Below are 12,870 nucleotides of genomic sequence, written 5' to 3'. Positions count from 1 at the left end.
ACAATGTTGTTCACGCTTTTAACAATATTCTTGGAGATTGTTGAATTAACTTAGTAAAATTGATGGATACGTAAATAGCAATTTGTTACCAAGCATGATTTTTTATGCCAACAAATTTTGGTTATAATTCCATATTCTACATACGCCAATTTGGAGGAAGCAACATGTATTAATAACATTGTCATCGTCACCTTCTGTTCTTTCTCTACCGTCATCCATTGTCTATAGTGTTCAGTATCCTATTGTCACCCTCAGTAACCTACTGACAACTACCACCATCAATTTTCATCTTCAATAATCTACTATTACGTATCGTTTACCACAAGCTAACATAATCTACTGTGACCAAATGTAACCTACCGTCACCTACTTATCATTTACTGTCGTGTACCGTCCGTCTACTGTAATTCACTTTAATCTACTGTTATCTATTGTTATTTATCGTAATCCACTGTAACCTACCCTCATCTACCGTCAACTACCGTCACCGGTCACCCCTAGTCAAGGAAGTCAACTGGGGCAACCTACCATCATCTACAGTCACCACCATTACCTAATATCAATTATACTAGACCATTGTCATTTATTATCACATAATGTCATCAACCATCACCTGTTGCCACTTAGCCGTTATGTACTGTTACTGTTAATCATCCACATTAACTTTGACGAAGGAAGATCATGAGCGACTAAACGTTGTTAATTTGTCGTCAAATATTTTCATGTTCTTCGAGTATCTTAAAATACAGTCCACCATTATATGTTGGTAGAATTAGATCGTCAAGTTTGGTGGTGTCCTGCGAGAACTGTTTTGGTGTAGGTGTTGACATTCTGTTGACTGACGTTTTCCAAGCATGCGAGATTTAATGTGATCACAGTAACATGACGTATTTCTTAAATGAATCGGGTGTCTGTCACTATGGCGGCAAAATAAAGCAAACTTGTCATTTGTCAAACATCAAAATATATTTGTGTTACTGTGTTTTCATACGTGCTCAGATATATAAAGCTTTTGATTTTCAGAAAGACGTTAGAAAATGGGATTTTTTATCAAATAATGTCGTTACGAAAAGTATGTATATAAAAAGTTTTACAACGATATTTTTAAATTACAAATAACTGTTCGTTAACATCAACAACATCTCGTCAAAAATTATTCTTAATTTTATGCTTCCATTTTTTAGAGTAAGAGCAAAGAAGATACATGGACAGAGAAAGATTTGGCCGATGCAATACAGGTGTGTGCGTTATAAATTCTGGTAACAATTTTTCTATGGGAAGCATTGTTAAACCATTGACAATGTAGTATCCATTTATCAAATTTGAAAACTATACTGAATGAAGACACCAGTTTGCCTACATTCTAGGGGAATACAGCAAAGCAAACAAAAGATTCTGGAAAAGACTCGCATTTGCAGAGAAAGAAGGATTCAAAACACAAGGGGACTGATGATATGGTAAAGAAAGTTTTGATCAAAATTGATCAAGTTATTAATTTTATCCCTTATTGAATTTCTTGTAAAATTGTGTGTTTACATGATAATTTGTTCATGTTACTTTGCATTTGCGAGAATTTTTTGTGGAATTATCAGTAAATATGATAATAGTCATTGACATCATGCCATTTTCCCTCATAACTTTGATTTAATTTAAGTTAAATTTGTTGCATAGTCAACCCAAAAAATTATTTTTCTTCACATAACATGATCTATAGTACCTTCAATAGTGATAATTTTGCCTAATAGGATGGTAGACATGAAAAATCAGAGAGATATAAAGGCAAAGATTTAACAGAGATCAATGGTACGAGTGGAAGTCTGAGAACAAGGGAGAGAAAAAACAGGAAACAGCCAGATGATGGTGATGGGAGTCAGGAAAGATTTAAGAAAAAAATGGAAAAGAGGGAGAAAGAAGATATTGGATATCATGATGAAAGATTTCAAGAGAAAAATAGGAAACATGAAAAGTATTCTAAAGAAACAAGTGGCCAAAAGGAGAGGAGGCTTAGGGATGATGACGAACATAATGTTGAAAATTTTGATAGACAAAGATTTAAAGAGAAACCACATAAAAGTGAAGAAGATCAACATTCAAGGAAAAGAGAAAAAGATAAAAAAAAAGAAAGTGGACAAAAACTTGATGGTGACAAGAAACATAGAGATGAAAGAAAGCATGGTGATGAAAAGAGGTATGAAAGTGAAAAAATTCATGGAGATGAAAGTAGGCATTATAGTGAAAAGAGGCGTGTTGGTGAGCATAGTCATGATAGAGAAAGGAGGCGTGATAGTGAAAGGAATCATGGAAGTGATAGGAGGAAGGATGGTGAAAGAAGACACGATGGTGAAAGAAGACACGATGGTGAGAGGAGACATGATAGTGAAAGGAGACATGATGGTGGAAGAAGGCATAATGGTGAAAGGAGACATGATGGTGATAGGAGGTATAATGTTGAAGAAAGTAAAGATAAGAAAGTACTCCAGAAAAAAGGACAAAAGGAAGACAGAAGAGAAAGGAAAAGTTCTAGAGATGAAGGAAAGGCTACAGTTTCAGAAGATATCAATGAACGACCATTTGATGGAGAAGCCAAAGAAAGGAGAAAAATGGAATCACACCATGACAAAGATAAACGTGAAAAAGATGACAGTGGAACCGAACAAAGACTGCGAGACAGACACGATAGTTATAAAGAAAAAAGAAAAGATCCCCGTATCAATAAAGGTAGCCTATACGGAAATGACATTCGAAGACGAGAGAAGGATGAAAGAGTTAAAGACAAAAGTGGACATCGAAGAGATATTGATACATGGCACGATCGAAGTGAAGGAAATGGAAAACACAGAAGTAGAGTGGATGAAGAGGAACGGGAAAAGGGGAAAAGGAAAATTTTTGAGGATGGTAGAGGAAGACAGGATGAACATGAATTCAATGAAAATAAAAAAGAAAGACGACGGGATAAAGATGAAAAGCATAAAGAAAAACAAAAAATTGATTATAATGAACGCGAGAAAACTGATAAAGACCACAATCTTGGATATAATGAAGGTGGTAGAAAAAGAAGAGAAAAAAATGATGGTGATTATGATCCAGCAAAACAGAAAGATACAAGAAGTAGGAATCGTCTTGAAAGTTTGAAAGATGATAAAAAAGAAAGAAAATCAAGCGTGCAAGATCAGGTAGGAACACTTTTTTGGTAAGACGTTTTGAGAAATGTATAATACTCTAAAATATTTTATTTAAATAATTCACGATATTAAGATCAAATCTTGTAATTTTAGTCGTGCTCAGTCGCAAAGGTAGCGCTTTTTTTTCCTACAATGCAAATAATCTTTGCTTTCACTCACTGGAAAAATAATGAATGGTAGTCATTTCCTTAGTAATAAACAATAATTTGTTTGATAAAAGTTTGGGCTGGCTTTGCCATTGGTTTTGAAAACATTTCGTTGCTCACTCACTGTAAAAATAATAGATTTACATATAAACAAATGCATCGAATGATCCAATATTTAAAGAACATCATTGGACTAAAAGGCTGACCACGACACTGTTCGAGGTTACTCTAAATTTTAACATTCTATACTAAATTTATGATTCATTTTAAGCTCTGGATTTCTGACCACTACCACCAACGCCTGCTTTGGTTTATTGCATGTGTAATGCGAATTAATGATATGGATTTTATCTACGCAGATTAACAACGACACTTTAGCAAACAAAAATGCGACTGAAGTTGATGAAGACATTCAAAATGAAGACAGTAATGAAAATTATGAGGATGACTTTGAGGTTAGATTCAAATTTCAGACGACTTCACAAATTTCTGTGTATGGATAATGTATTTGTGTTAGTCAACTTGGATTGAATGAAACTTCATCGGCTTACTTCAACACAGGATCTTCTCCTGACCAACATTTTTATTCAGTCTGCTATTTTTTACTGAATGTTGAACTGACATGTTAAGTTGACATTGAGTTATTATCATGTGTAACTGACCTGTTTAACCTTGACATGTTTAACTGTGACATGTTTAACTGATATTTATAACACAGTCATGTGTAACTAACATGTGTAAATGACATGTTTAATTGACATGGGTAACTGACATTACAGAAATTTTACATGTTTTATTATGGGCTTATCATGGAAAGGTGACATGCATAAGTTCACTCACCTAATGAAACCCAATTTTCCCTCATTTTTAGGATTATGAAGATGATTTTGAAGATGATGATGAAGATGCTGACATTGATGATGATCAAAGCGAACACAAGGAGGTAGGTTTCACAATTTTATTTATAAATGGCAAATTATTCACTCTAAATTACACGAAAACCAAAGAAGTTCCTGTTAACGTATACCATTGCGAGTTTATTATGTCATCTTTCTTAAATTATTTTTTTTAGGATAAAGGAAAACTTTTCGAGGTACACTTTCTTAGGCTGTTATTCATGTTTCACATGCTCTTGGTTGAAATTTCAAACTTAAAATCTTTAAATCTATGTTTGTGTAGTTTGTAAATAAATGGCTGTATTAATCTATGCTCTCGCTGATCATCTTCTAATTTTGTTATCATAATCTTCTTCATTAAGATTTTTGAAGCTATCAATGCTGAAAACAACGACATAAGATCTGTACGAAAAAAAGATGTTGAGGTAATAAACGTTTATTTTCAATCTATTACACTTCTTCTAGGATATACGTATATTCTCGTCCACTGCGTTACGTAAATTTTATAAACTTTCTTTGCATAATTGGGAATCTCTGTGAATGTCATGATGCATGTACGTAATTAGGATTTATTGACAAGAACAGCGAGAGTGAATGAAGTAGAAGAATTGAACTGACGAAGGATTTAATCGCAAAAGAAGAAAACGTTTTGTAGAGTAGGGGTTTGAAAATGAAAGGAGACGATTTTGTCTCAAAGGAAGGTGAAACAAAGACGCCACAAAAAAATGTTGAGCTATGTAAATGCTAAAACTGTAGGAGTGCGGGAAGGAAGGGGATGAAACCAAACAAGCGGAATGAGTAAATTGAATATTTTTTGGATAGAATAAAGGGATTTACTATCATATAAAAGACTGTTTATCTAGAGTGAAGAGGTGTTGAGCTTTATGGGAACAGTTAAAAATTAGTAGTGGACTAGAAACAGCTATCTTTATTTTTTTGTAGATAATCGAAAAATCAAAAAATAATAATAATGGTGAACCACACGGCAGAATAAATTTTTTTGCTGCAAAACAAAAACACGCGACAGATATTATTGTATCTAAGACGAAGAAACGAGCAAAAGTAAGATAGTTGTTACTCGGATGAAAAAATCGCAGTGTTGAAAACACTTAAACAATCGTTGGGAAATGAAATTAGTTTATATTCACTTTCCTTGTTTGTCAGATGTCAGAATGTGTTCATAACGCCATTTCTATCCATTTCTGTCACGTGTTAATCTTCATTTCCTAAATTTTATTAGCACCATCTCTATCCTAACATCTGTCACGTGTCAATATTCATTTCCTAAATTTTATTCACACCATCTCTATCTTAACATCTGTCACGTGTCAATATTCATTTCCTAAGTTTTGTTCACACCATCTCTATCCAAACAACTGTCACGTTTTAATCTTCATTTATTTAACATTCTGTTTAGGAATTATTGCACCTCATTGAACTTGATGTGGCTTCATTTGATATATTTGATCTCCCACCTCTAAATGAATATGAACTATATATAAAAAGTTATGGTCAGTCTGATTGTAAACAGGTTAGATTTAGAAATTCTTTCACGAATTTAGCTCAAAATTCCTCATTTTAAAGAAGAATTTCATTGTGATGGATTTGATCCATAACTTCTTTATTCTTACTTTATGAATTTCTGTCAAGTTCATTTTAAAAAACTATTTTTTTGATAAATGCTTAGTTATATTAAATTTGAGTTAAATGTTCTTTTAGATTCCAGCAATTTTCTCTGCAACCAATACACGTTTTTTCAAAGATTAACTAATGCTTTCAATAAAGCACACAATTTCTCATAATACATAACGCCCCTCCTCCTACGTCTATTGATACAAAATACATATTCTTACACCCTGAATAAGCACATGGTTAACGATCCTATAGCTGATCATGCTATCCGATTAACCACCTTGCAGCTGATCGTTGTACAAGATATAAGCCATCTTTCAGTTGATGTCAGGATAAATTATCTTGTAGCTGATCTCTTTATAGGATGATTTTTTTACATCTTCACATACAACTGATCACAGTTGACGATAAATTGTCTACATTTGATACCTTTGGTGCAAACACATTTTAACCTGAATGATCAGTTTATTTTGTCTTTAATCTAGGCATACGTACAATGTCGTGAAGATGTAATTGAGAAGGAACTGCAGACTGACTTTATTGAGACCCGCACAAAATGGACGCAATATCCACCCGATGATTTCAAGGGATCGGGAGGTGGGTACACGTGACCGTACTGGAAGGTCGATAATTGTCAGAGAAGGGGGACTCATATTCATATGCATGCATGTTGTAGTCAGTAAAAACAATGAAGTTAAAAGAAACTTAACACAGCATACAATGGATTAATGAATATTAGCCTCCCCCAATGTTCATTTTACTATAAAAAACTTAAAATTCACTTAAAATAGATGATTACAATCAAATAGGCCAATAATTGCCTTTTCAAAACAAAACATAGCAAAACAACGCTTCTTTCAAGTAGCTATTTAGCTGTAGGATTCTGGACCGCGGTCAGATATCACAGAATTCCGCTCACTGCTACAGCCAATCAGATATTAGGAAAGGCATTTGAATTTGTAAAAAAATAAAGGCTTATATTTTGTTGTTGCTTTATACATGCATTCAGTTATGTAAGTAATAAGCACTTGAACCATGATATGATTGATAAAAAGCTGCGTAAGTCCTCGTTGTGGACTAAATTAACTTTGGCAATGCATCGCAAATTAATCCTTATATCATGTTGAATTATTGGATTTTTTAATATCCATGCACGATACGTGTACATGATATATGATGGAAGAAACTATGAAAAGTTGTAAATATGCAATATGTCGTTGCCAAAGTATAGCTGATATCGTATCAATCTTGTATAATTATTTATAGACGATGATGAAAATCCGAAAGAACATAATCTTCAAGAGCAGGATTTTACATCTCTTTCTTTTGACAGTATTCGTCTGACAAACTTTTTACAACAAGCCGGACAGGTACAACTAGAAAACTATTGCTCAAATCTTGTGTAAATAGGTACATTTTTGAGCTTGGAAAATACAACTTTTTTGAGATACTTACTTCATCTAAGATCAACTCTTATCATTTTGATTGAGCTGTTGAAACTCAGCTGGTTACATATATATATGTGTGATAGTACTTATGAAAGTCGATACCGTTTAGTTATTGTATGAGTATTTTTGTAAATTTAATTTTTATTAGGTATGTCTGATTCTGTTGGAAGAAAAAGTCTCTGCCAGAAAAGATGTGATGTTCAAAGAAAAAAACGATTTGAATATCAGCGATGGATTTATTCAACTTGCAAGGAAACTTTCTTTTCTTGAAGGTAATATAAAATTAAGCTATAACTGAATGAATGATTTCCGTACTTTATAAAACTTTACCTAGGGATTAAGAAATATGTTTCGCCTCTTATTTGGGACGGTTTGTTCATTTGTTTACATAAGTAAAGAATCATTGGTATTGCCTTCAAGACTGTAAACACGTATTTACAAACATTTTTAGTGTCACGTGTTTTGTCACCTGATGATGACGAGGAATCATATGTTTTTTTACATAGGACGTCGTATTCTTGACATGAAGTTTAATTCTGTACAAACACATTTGTTGCTGACTGCGCATGACGATGGTGAGAACAGCACTGAAGAAGACTGTTTTGCAAGAAGCGGAATAGTTTGCTACTGGAACGTCAATGAACCAAGTCGACCTCAAAAGTTAGTGGTTTGAAGCCAAATTACTTTACTGTATTGCAAATTCCAATGGTCAATGTAGATGCCTCTTATGATGGTCATTGTAGATGGTCTTTGTAATAGACATTACAATGTTCTTGTGATGGTCATTGTTAGTGGGTCTTGTAAGGGTAATTATAGTGGTCTTTGTGATGGTCAGTGTAGATGCCTCTTATGATGGTCATTGTAAATGGTCTTTGTAGTAGCCATTACAATGTTCTTGTTATGGTCAATGTAAGTGGGTCTTGTAACAGTCATTATAATGGTCTTTGTGATGGTCATTGTAGGTGCCTCTTATGATGGTCATTGTAAATGGTCATTGTGTATGTTATTGCTATTGATCTATGGTCACAATAATCATTGCAATGTTTGTTGTGTTAGTTATTAAGATGGTGATAGTGATGATCACCGCGTGCTTCCGTCTTGTTCGTTGGCTCTTATATCTCTAATTTCCGGCTTTGTGTAATTTAAGTTGTACATTTCATCTAGAAAAAAGTGTTTTATTATTGTGATGCTTGCTGCAATACTTTTGGATTTGTAATGACATTAACACAACTCTGGCGACGTACGGTTTACGTACGATAAATAGTTAAAAGTAAACTTAAACTGTTACGTATGTCATTTTTTGTTGGTCGTTCACATAACTACAATAATATAACATTTTCAATAATATTTTTTTGATTTTTCAAATGCTATTTGGTTGTATGGTAAACCAAGTAACATTGATTAAGTTGGTTTTTTTTCTGGTGTAATTTTGTATGTTGTTTATTATGTCAGCCATTACAATACGATTATTTGATTTAATTTACTAGAATCTTACTTTGCGAATCTTGGCCAAACGCTTGTTGTTTCAGTCCTTTGAAGTCGTCACTTGTTTTCGCTGGCTTAGTAAGTGTGTTTAAAACTATATTTGATTGACCTTAAAATATAGTTCTTTTTGTCCTAAAAAAACCCTTTATTAAAGACTTTAGGGATAGCCATTGTTTTTGTTTTTTTACTTGTTCACACTTGTTTTTTATCCTTGAAAGGATGATGGATCTGTGGTGGTTTGGGATGTTCGTGAATCGTCATCTCTTCATAAGAAAATAAAAATCAAAGATCATCATTGGATAGTACGTAGACCTACGTTTTCCACAGGTAAGCTACACTGCATTAAACCAAAAACATGTAAAAGGTCACTTGCACAACATTCCTTGCGATGATGATGATACGTGTAATAATATTTAAGTTTATTGTTTAAGTTGTAAAAGTAAGATGACGTTAGATGATGACATTAAACAAAATTTAACTTAAGTTATCATTTAATTGTTTACTAGTGTATTTTTCATTACTGCATGTCCTGTGTTTCATCAACGACATTGCATTTTATTGTGTGGTTGTCGCTTTCTCTCGTCCTTTCTTATTTTTTAACACTTTATAGCCGGGGTTTTGTTCAATGAAAACCATCTGAGTCCCGTGATTTGTATTTTACCAATAACACGACGCATGGACAGGTTGGATTCTTCATTTAATATTTGATTCTATAACCATATCTCCTTTGCACCTTGTTTGTCTTATTTTTAGTCTCCAAGCTTTGCCGGAATCCTCTTCTCTTCAAGGTATAAATTTACTAAAATACGTCTTGTAATTTTTCCTTTGTTTACCGCAGCACGTTAGTTAATTATTAAAAAATTCTGTATCAAAGTCTTTTTTCATGCATGACAACTGTTCATTCTGTTCACTGATTTCTGTAGATGATTTTGGTGGCATAGCATTTCAGGTTGCCTCGATGGATGAAAGCGGTACTATTAACATCTGGGTAAGTCGAGTTTATATTTTTGTTATATTTCATATGAATCTTGCTGGCGATTTACAATTCGTTACGTCTTGATTTTCTATTGTTTCCTGTACCAGGTTGTGGTTGAATTTGATAGACCTGATGAAGCAGGATCTGAAAATGATTTAGGTAAGAAATACTTGTTCAGACTTTGTATTGTTGACGTGAATAGTTTTGTTTGTAAAATTCCTGTGAATGTCTCTTGTCGTTTGGATACGCATGTACAGTGCAAAATGTTTTGAAATTCTTCGGAGTGCGACCTTCTATTGTTAATTTGGTCGGTTTTTAATATGGTTTTATCAAGAAATACCCCCATAGCTACTTAATCTTTTTCTGTTTGTATAGGTCTTATACCTGGAGGACGAGTAAAATTGATTAAGACTACTTCTATTATTGTTCCGACACCTCAAAGGTGTATTGTAAATGTTCAATCAATAAAATATTACCGCCATCGATAGCTGGTGGATTTTCTTGTTTTTAAGGGAAATGTTTTTTGGTCATCCAATCCAGGCTTCAGTCGTGCAATTGTCGAATTTTGATACGAACATTTTTCATGTTGGCACTGATAGGGTTAGTCAGAGTTGTTTTTTTTTACGTTCAATTTATTGATACAATTTTAAAATAAATTTTTTACAAAAAGTGGAAGCACTTTCATTTATACCAACGCTCGCTCAAGAGAATAGACTTATCTTATAGTTATATGTTATGGTAATCACTCTTTTTGCCAAGTCGAACATGTCATCCCACACATGTTCATTTTTTAAATCATAATGCATGCATGCGTTATTGCTGTAATTTTTTTAACAGTGCAACGACTGAAAGAGGTTTGTTCTAATTAGGTTTTCAAATTCTCCATTTGGGTCGTGAATTGTTCTCATATTGGAATTTGCTCATCCAATATTTATGATTAAGAATTATTAAACATAAATTAACGTCATATGTGAATTATTTTCATGAAAACGAAACAATGTTTCATAGAAATGATAACGTAAAGATCCGAAATGGATAGAGTTTAATTACTTGCGGGCTGGCTAAACACTTCAATTAGTTTACTAGATTGTCAATACAGTGGTCAGGGATTCTTTTCAAAAAATTTTATTTTATTTTTATTTTACAATAATACAGTTGTATTTATATAATGATGATAATTTTATATAGCCCTCCCAAAAATGGTCAAGTTTCTCTCATAAGATCAACTCTGCATTATCATTCTTTCCATATGATATAATTGGGATGTTGTAGTGATTTTTTTTTCTTTGCTTATAAGTTTCCATAAGAATGCATTTAAATGGGTAATATATGGAAATGGACCGCAGTTTTAAAATATTATGAAAGAGTAGACTTCTAGCCATGAAATCACATTCTGTTTGTTGCAATTGGATGAAACATAAAATGAATGCAATCACATAACGGTTTATGTATTTATGAACATTTTTTCATTGAAATTTAGAACAATAAATCGTGTAAATACGTTCTAAGGAATACTGAATAAACTAAGTATTGGAAAAACCATTGTTATCCATGTCTGGTGGTTTGTAAGGTAAGTAACACGTGTTGTATGGGATTTCGACCAAACATTTAAAAGGATCCTGATTTCTATTTTTCTTTTAACCACAAACAACAAAACATTCAAATAAAAAAATGTCAATAAAAGATGTCACTTTCTGTGAGAAAATAGCTGGCTTTCACACACTTCCTTTTACTTATTTTATTTAACGTTTATAAAGAAAATTGCAATGCTGTAGGTAGGGTTCATTGAATTTCTGGGTAAATAATGTTGTAGTGATCACTACAACAATGACTACCGCTAAGGTGTCGACCATATTCAACAACATCAAAATACGTTTGTAACTTGTCTACACTTGATTAACCTGGAATATTCATTATGTTGGTAACTATATAAGGTGCTTTTTCATAGATTAATATTTCTATTGGCCTACAAACTGGACAATGAATGAACGACCAACTAAAGCACCAAGAAACAAGTGTTCTTATTGAAAGATTTACACTTGCGACTTTTGTTAATATTTTCAAATTCAACCGTTAAAAATTTCCGTAAAACTAAATTTTCACAATTATTAAATTTTCTGACCAAACACACGAGTGAAAGCCAGCTATTAATGAAGGTCTTAATGAAGCAACATGGAAATTTTGAATCGAATGAAGTCTAGTAGACATCAAAAATGATTTTTTTGCAAGTAATGACGTCAATTCGACCGGTGAATGGTCAGGTCGTTCGTACTGAATAATTTTTTCATATGATATAGATATGGCTGCTATTAGTTTCTTGCTATTAGTATAGCTCATTTATTTTTTGTTCTCTACCAAAGTTTGCGTTACTTTTGCTCGAGTAAAAAATATTTGCTGTGTCAATTGGGTAATCAGCCGGCTTTTTTTTCGCCGTGTAAATTCAAATATGCATACGACCGTAACTCACGATCTGACTACGCTACTTGTTGAAGTGGATCATCGGGATCATTGAAAACAACAAAAATATGAAACTTCTTAAGAGTACAAAAAATTAAGGAAATTTTTCTAAATTTTTGATCTTTTCTTTTATTGGAGGGGTTTTTACCGGATCAACCGGTTTCCCCTACCATTTCGTTTTGTTTTGGGAAAAAACGGTGTCCAAATTAGGGGCCATTTCTCATAACATTATTTGTTGTAGCTATCATGAATATTCTTTATGTTTTCTAATACGTTTCTTTTTCATTTCTTAACCTTTGGGTATATCTCCTACAACAATGCATTTATTAAATACAACGGTGTGCATTACAAAAATAGGTGCGCAGTGTGTACATGTTGGTAGCCAGCAAGTACATAGCTACGGAATGAAGTAGATTTAATAAACCTAGTTAAACTAAAATTAAAGATTTAATATTATTTACATCAAATATATGACGTCATGCATGCCGTCATTTTCTTGTTTTGTGATTAAAAAAGCCTACACAGAATTCAGTCACTAAATTGCTTGATGCATCTTTGTTACATTAGACCAATTGACCTAATTCATTTAATCTCTTGGAAGTAACGTCATTGCATGTATTCAGTTCACTACAGGAGTCAGTGTGGGTC

The 12,870-nt window shown here is 33.0% G+C and overlaps 1 protein-coding gene across 1 annotated transcript; it reads left to right on the top strand.

Annotated features, from left to right (window-relative positions):
- Nucleotides 1-841: 841 nt before the first annotated feature.
- Nucleotides 842-10,706, top strand: LOC124440457 (cytoplasmic dynein 2 intermediate chain 1-like). The gene is made up of 23 exons (XM_046990850.1): nt 842-1,072; nt 1,185-1,238; nt 1,368-1,457; nt 1,746-3,173; nt 3,688-3,783; nt 4,200-4,271; nt 4,401-4,421; nt 4,587-4,649; nt 5,167-5,286; nt 5,642-5,755; nt 6,342-6,453; nt 7,123-7,226; nt 7,453-7,576; nt 7,811-7,964; nt 8,792-8,867; nt 9,008-9,116; nt 9,400-9,472; nt 9,543-9,577; nt 9,713-9,777; nt 9,873-9,924; nt 10,141-10,207; nt 10,278-10,366; nt 10,651-10,706. The coding sequence occupies exons 1-23, from the start codon at nt 1,058-1,060 to the stop codon at nt 10,704-10,706; spliced, it is 3,189 nt and encodes a 1,062-aa protein (XP_046846806.1). The 5' UTR covers nt 842-1,057.
- The last annotated feature ends 2,164 nt before the right edge of the window (nt 10,707-12,870 follow it).

The sequence above is a fragment of the Xenia sp. Carnegie-2017 genome, unplaced genomic scaffold (genome assembly GCF_021976095.1).
Source record: "Xenia sp. Carnegie-2017 unplaced genomic scaffold, XeniaSp_v1 HiC_scaffold_2, whole genome shotgun sequence".
Taxonomy (NCBI): domain Eukaryota; kingdom Metazoa; phylum Cnidaria; class Anthozoa; order Malacalcyonacea; family Xeniidae; genus Xenia; species Xenia sp. Carnegie-2017.
This window is presented reverse-complemented; position numbering and strand designations above follow the sequence as displayed.

What these genes read in the sequence shown, in the direction of transcription:
- LOC124440457 (XM_046990850.1), top strand. An exon ending in ATCAAAGCGAACACAAGGAG is followed by an intron (nt 4,272 to 4,400) that starts GTAGGTTTCACA and finishes TATTTTTTTTAG; the next exon opens with GATAAAGGAAAACTTTTCGA. An exon ending in GTCAGTCTGATTGTAAACAG is followed by an intron (nt 5,756 to 6,341) that starts GTTAGATTTAGA and finishes TCTTTAATCTAG; the next exon opens with GCATACGTACAATGTCGTGA.